Raw genomic sequence first — 5,952 nt, forward strand, 5'->3', positions numbered from 1 at the left:
GCTAACAGGAAACTGGGCATGTGTTTTTGGTGAAGGTGGATGTGGCTTGACCTGTGGGTAAGTCTGAGAGTGTGGCACCACACTGGTGGGGAGTATCTGCGGGTAAGTAACTATGATTCTCAGGTGGCCTGACATGGCCAAAATAAGCTTTGTGCTTCTGCTCTCTAAAGCCAGAATGCTCTGTGGTTTGTGATGGCCTGGTAGCAGTTGCATCAGACTAGGTAACTTGTCTCGCTACGCTGACTGTGTGTCCACTAGGGAAATGTGTTTCAACATCATAGGTGGCCCCTGTAGATGGCCTGCTATGGGGAATGCTACTGTCTGTGTCTAGGCCATGCATTTGGGATGGCACTGGTGGTGGCCTTGGCTCTTCTGATGTCATGACTGGGTCTACCTGAGTGTCAGTCCATAATCTGGTCTGCTCTTGAACATAGTCATTGGTTCACTGAGCAGAATCATGAGCACTGAATCCTACATAACTTTTCAACTCCAAGTCTGATTCTTTGTTGCACACGAGGGCTGCCGCCAATGCTTCAGCCTTTGCAACTGCTGTTGCTGCTGTTTTTTTCCAGCATTTAGGACATCAAGTTGTATATCTAAGCATACTTTCTCTGCATCCAAGTGTGCTTTTTGCATTTTAATCTGCATGTCCTTTTCTGCATATTTTACTTTAGCTTTGCTAGCAGAGGAGCCGTGAGAGCATTTAGATGTTGCTGACCCACCAGACCAGGTAATAAAGCTGTTGGGGGATCATTCTGTTCTTCCATAATGTCGTGGAAGCCTGATTGTTAAACTGGTATTCTGTTGTAAGCCTCCTTCACTGTTATGTTGTGATGACACTGACCTGCTCTGCTGTATCTCAGCCTGTTAAGAAGCTGTCGTTTCACTATTCTGCCACCGCTATACGCCCTGCATAAGTTGGCAGATAGACAACTCCTCCTCCAATCACCACGCTGAAGAGGGTGCTTAGTTCCACTCCATTTAATGGTTGACTGGAAGTAGGGCAAAACTACAAAACATACAACAAGTATACAAAGTTCAACACATCAACAAAAATGACTATGAAATGACATTTGAGTTTCAGGTGCGTTACTGCTATGCAATTTCTAGCATACACTTTATTATTGACCAACTAAGGTGAGTGTTTTGGCTAAACTGATGACAACGGATTATCACATCCAATTAATTCACTAGCATTAGCATTTGCTAATAACAGCAAATGTAATATGAACTCATACAATAAAATACGAAGTATTTACATCAAGCCAAACTAATATGACTAACAAATGTGACTTAGACTTATGTTAAGAATACTAACATACCGACAGTACATCCAAAAGCATGAAATGTATGTAGAGAATAGCGATATCGTGAACAAAATGTCTCGAGGCTTTTACCAAGTTTTCTGTTGACTACTGCACTTCTGCTTTTTTTCTTCTTTTTATTCAATTTTTGCCCTTTTTCTCCTTCTTGAGCCGTCCTGGTCGCCGCTCCACCCCCTCTGTGCCAATTCGGGGGGCCACCCCGACCGACCTGAGGAGGTGCTAGTGCAACGACTAGGACAAATACCCACATCCAACTTCCCACCCGCAGACACTGCCAATTGTGTCTGTAGGGATGCCCGACCAAGCTGGAGGTAACATGGCGATTCGACCCAGCGATCCTGTGTTGGTAGGCAACGGAATAGACCGCTACGCTACCCGGACGCCGACTACTGCACTTCCTGTACTGTCGATGTGGTGCTGGTGACATCATCAGTGAACAAAAGACTTTTAAAGGGATGGTACATGTTAACTAATACTGACAGCACAGTTCCAAATGATCGTTCTGTGCGCTTTGAATAGGACAGTAACTCCCATAAATATATAACCAAAAAATATATTCATTCATCATCAGCCGCTTCTCCGGGGTCGGGTCGCAGTGGCAGCAAGTTAAGTAGGGCACTTCAGATGTCCCTCTCCCCAGCAACACCCTCCAGCTCCTCCTGAGGGATCCCAAGGCGTTCCCAGGCCAGATTGGACATGTAGTCCCTCCAGCGAGTTCTGGGTCTACCCCGGGGTTTCTTCCCAGTTGGCCATGCCCAGTAAACCTCCAAAGGAAGGCGCCCAGGAGGCATCCTAATCAGATGCCCGAACCACCTCAACTGGCTCCTTTCGACGTGAAGGAGCAGCAGCTCTACTCCGAGCTCCCTCTGGATGTCTGAGCTCCTCACCTTATCTCTAAGGCTGAGCCCAGATACCTTACAGAGGAAACTAATTTCAGCTGCTTGTATCCATGATCTCACCCTTTCAGTCACTCCCCAAAGCTCATGACCATAGCTGTGGGTTGGAATGAAGATTGACAGGTAAATTGAGAGCTTTGCCTTACGGCTCAGCTCCCTCTTCACCACATGGTCCGGTACAACGTCTGCATTACTGCTGATGCTGCACCAATCCGCCTGTCAATCTCCCGCTCCATCCTACCCTCACTCGTGAACAAGACCCCGAGATACTTGAACTCCTTCACTTGAGGCAACAAGTGAAGGAGTTCAAAAAAATATAAAAATATATTTTTTAAAATGTATAATTTAATTATAATTCTGTCATCCTCTTTCAATGTTGTATTCTGTAAATTGTGTAAATACAACATCCATTGCGCTTTGTCCGTCTTGGGAGAGAGATCCCTCCTCTGTTGCTCTCCCTGAGGTTTCTTCCCTCCCTGAGGTTTCTCCCAGTTAAAGGTTTTTTTTAGGGAGTTGTTCCTTATCGGATGCGAGCGTCTAATAACAGGATGTTGTATTGCTGTAAAGCCCCCTTGAGGCAAATTTGTACTTTGTGATATTGGGCTATACAAATAAAATTGACTTGAACATTATTGATCAGGTCTCTTATGAGAAAGTTCAAAGTAATCTGAGTAAAACTTCCAGTGAAATTGCTGTCATTGTGGTTGTTTGGTGAGGTTTTCCAGATGCTGACAAGAATGCAAAAGTTCAACTGAAATTTAGTTGATACAGCTGTGGCAACTTGTAGGACTGTCTGGTAAATATTTGCCCCTTGATGTCTTTGTAGCATGTTGTGCAAGATGGGGCAATTATTCATGGAGTGTGTGTGAGTGTGTGTGTGTGTGTGTATTGCTTTCCACTATTGTCGGTGTCTTTATGCATGCTCAGTAATCCATGTAAGAAAATCAAAGAACTTTGAATCAGTTCATCTGGATAGCGTTTATTGACAGATACGTTGTATCAAGATGAACTCATTCGACCTTCTTTGATATTATCAGTGTCACTCTTCTCAGTAACAATTTACATGTCATTGACCCAGGAGTCAGTGTTTACCTTTCAGGTGATCTATTAACTGTGTGATTTTATCCCAGTGTTGCCACTAAGAACGGGTAGGCTACTCTTACATTAGAGCAGTTGTGACAATACTAGTTTATATTTCCATGTAATAAACCTGCAGTACATTACAGTATTATGAGATTTTGATGTCATGGTAAATACAATATAGCACAAAAACTATTCCTTCTGTTTTATTAATTCATTGATGATGATAAATAATTCACATACTTACATTTGTTGTTAAACTGCAAGTGGATTGTGAATGAGAAGTTCATCTCATTTTAAGCACATCAAACAGGTATTTTTTATTTTACCTTAAGTCTAATAACCAAATAAAGACTGAGTTGTTTGAATATTTAAATCTAAACAGACTGCAGTGCTACTAATACACACTGACAAACATCCAGTTATTTGAATCATTCAAAACATACCACTTGAAGAAAAGAAATGTGTAAATACAACATTACTGTCAAATTTCATTCTTTACAAATTGCATTAATACTCAAGGTTGAGGCTCCCAATAATTTAATTTGATATGTAAGCATGTACTTGGCAACATAACAAAATCCTATGTCACTTTACATTGCATTCATTGATTTCCTATATTGAAAAGGTTACAGTGATTTTGAAAATACAGAAAATATTAATTTTTCTACATCACCAGTGAGAATATTGAGTAATCATGTCTTGTATTGCCATTTATAGCTATAGTGAACTGACAAAATTGGTAAGGAAAGTGGTTTCAACAGATATGAAAACACAGAATACTTTTTAACTTACATCCTCATGTTTTGAAGAACAAAATATAGTAACTTTCAAGATCTGCCTGGACTATCAGCCTGATAGCTTAGCAAATAGGTACAAACAGTGGAGACTGGTTTAAAATCTGAGCCTGTATCTAAACTGAACATCTCTGGTAGGCTGCATGGATCCAAAACCCCATCGTCTGATGTCGATATCGGGTATCTCCTCATCAGGGTTCTTTAGCTCAAAATCAAAGTATATTAGCATGAGGAAAACAAACTGCTTAAGCTCATTGGTGGCAAAGAAACGCCCAGGGCACATGCTGACCCCGGCACCCCAGGGCATAGTGAAATACTTGACCTTCTTTCCTGCTTTGTAAAAAACTGTTTTCTTGCTTCCATCTGGGTTAAGAAAGCGGTCATATTTAAATGAAAGTGGGTCAGGGTGAACTTCTGGGTCAATCTGTATGGCAATGTAAGGGAAGAGTGCCAGTCTGTCGCCCCCCCGAAGACAGTACTCACGGCCATCAGCCATCTTAAGTGTCATGTCCTGAAGTACGGCTCTGGTGAGAACAGGTGCAGCAGTCAGTCGAAGGGTCTCTTCCACAGCACTGTCCATGATTGGCGTTTTCTGCAGCATCTCTCGAGTCAAGAAGATGAGAGGACCGCCACATCTCACTTCTTGCCCACTTTCCCTCAGAACCTGTTCCACTTCCGCCTTGACAGCCCTCATGGCTTCAGGATGCTTCATAAGGTACAGGAGCGTCCAGAAAGCAGAAGGTCCTGTGTTGCCCTGGGATGCCCACAGAAGCAGGAGCATGAACCTGTCTTGCATAAAAACTTTCATTCCCTTCTCTTCTCTTTCCTGTTGAAGGTCTCGCACCCAGCCACTGATGTTGTCTTTGTTCTTGATCCTCTTTACTGACAATGCATTCCAGAAAAATCTCTTCAACCTCTCTGCATTCATCTTCTCCTGGGGTGGCAGGACCCCATAGGCCAGTTTGGGGAACAGTTGGTCATATTTACGAAACTCATAAAATAGCTTTTCTGATTCTTTTCTGTCTGCTTCTTTGGCTTTCTGGACATCCTCTGAGGTCTTGGACGTCTCATTTCCAAACAGAGCGAGATAGCCTGCCCTAAAAACAGTATTGTAGCTGTACATAAACAATCCATCCTCGATCCAGGTCTGTTTGGTTTCCACTGAGCCTACACTGTGCAGCATTACATTCTGTAAATTACTCATCATGGCTTCTGTAAGTGGTACCAGTCCATCCCCCATTAAGTGTTTGTTGCTGTACAGCTGGAAAGACTTATGATCCGTTTCCTTTGATTCATAACCAAAAACTCTGGCCACTAGGTGCTTTGCAAATTTGTTAAAGTCCAGTTTTGCGCGGGCTTCTTTAACAACAGACCCAAAGGAGAGAGCGTCCATGAGGAAAGTGAAGTAAAACCCGCCAAGCTGTACTGTGAATATATCACCATGTTTTTGTCTCATCCTCTTCAGGAACTTTGCAGTGTCCCTGCGAAACTCCAACACGTGGCCCAGCCAGGGAATGGGCCCCTTATCCAAAGGGGGCTCACCTGGGCGCCGCTGCCGAAATGCCCCCAGGAGGAACAGCCCTCCTAGCAGCGAGACCAACACCGACAGAAGGATCGCCAGCAGGAATACCATTGCTCTGTCTTCTCTGCAGTCAAAGAGCAAAATGAGGCATAGCTCAAGGCTCTCAGTGTGCAAACTACAAGGCTCCTCCTCCTAACCTATCATGTGAAAGAATTTTGGTTTTCCATCTTTACTGGTACAGAGGTTAACACAGAATATTTGCAGTGTGGATTCTCCTATTTGGTTAATATCACCTAAATTTCCTCTGTGGTGGAGGTCCTACACTATAAGTA

At 43.2% G+C, this 5,952-nt stretch overlaps 1 protein-coding gene across 1 annotated transcript; it reads right to left on the reverse strand.

Moving 5' to 3' along the window:
* Positions 1–3,505: 3,505 nt before the first annotated feature.
* On the reverse strand, positions 3,506–5,739 carry LOC130124000 (7-alpha-hydroxycholest-4-en-3-one 12-alpha-hydroxylase-like). Its single transcript, XM_056293356.1, has one exon. The coding sequence runs from the start codon at positions 5,729–5,731 to the stop codon at positions 4,196–4,198; it is 1,536 nt and encodes a 511-aa protein (XP_056149331.1). The 5' UTR covers positions 5,732–5,739; the 3' UTR covers positions 3,506–4,195.
* Positions 5,740–5,952: the final 213 nt, after the last annotated feature.

The sequence above is a fragment of the Lampris incognitus genome, chromosome 14, assembly GCF_029633865.1.
Source record: "Lampris incognitus isolate fLamInc1 chromosome 14, fLamInc1.hap2, whole genome shotgun sequence".
Lineage (NCBI taxonomy): Eukaryota > Metazoa > Chordata > Actinopteri > Lampriformes > Lampridae > Lampris > Lampris incognitus.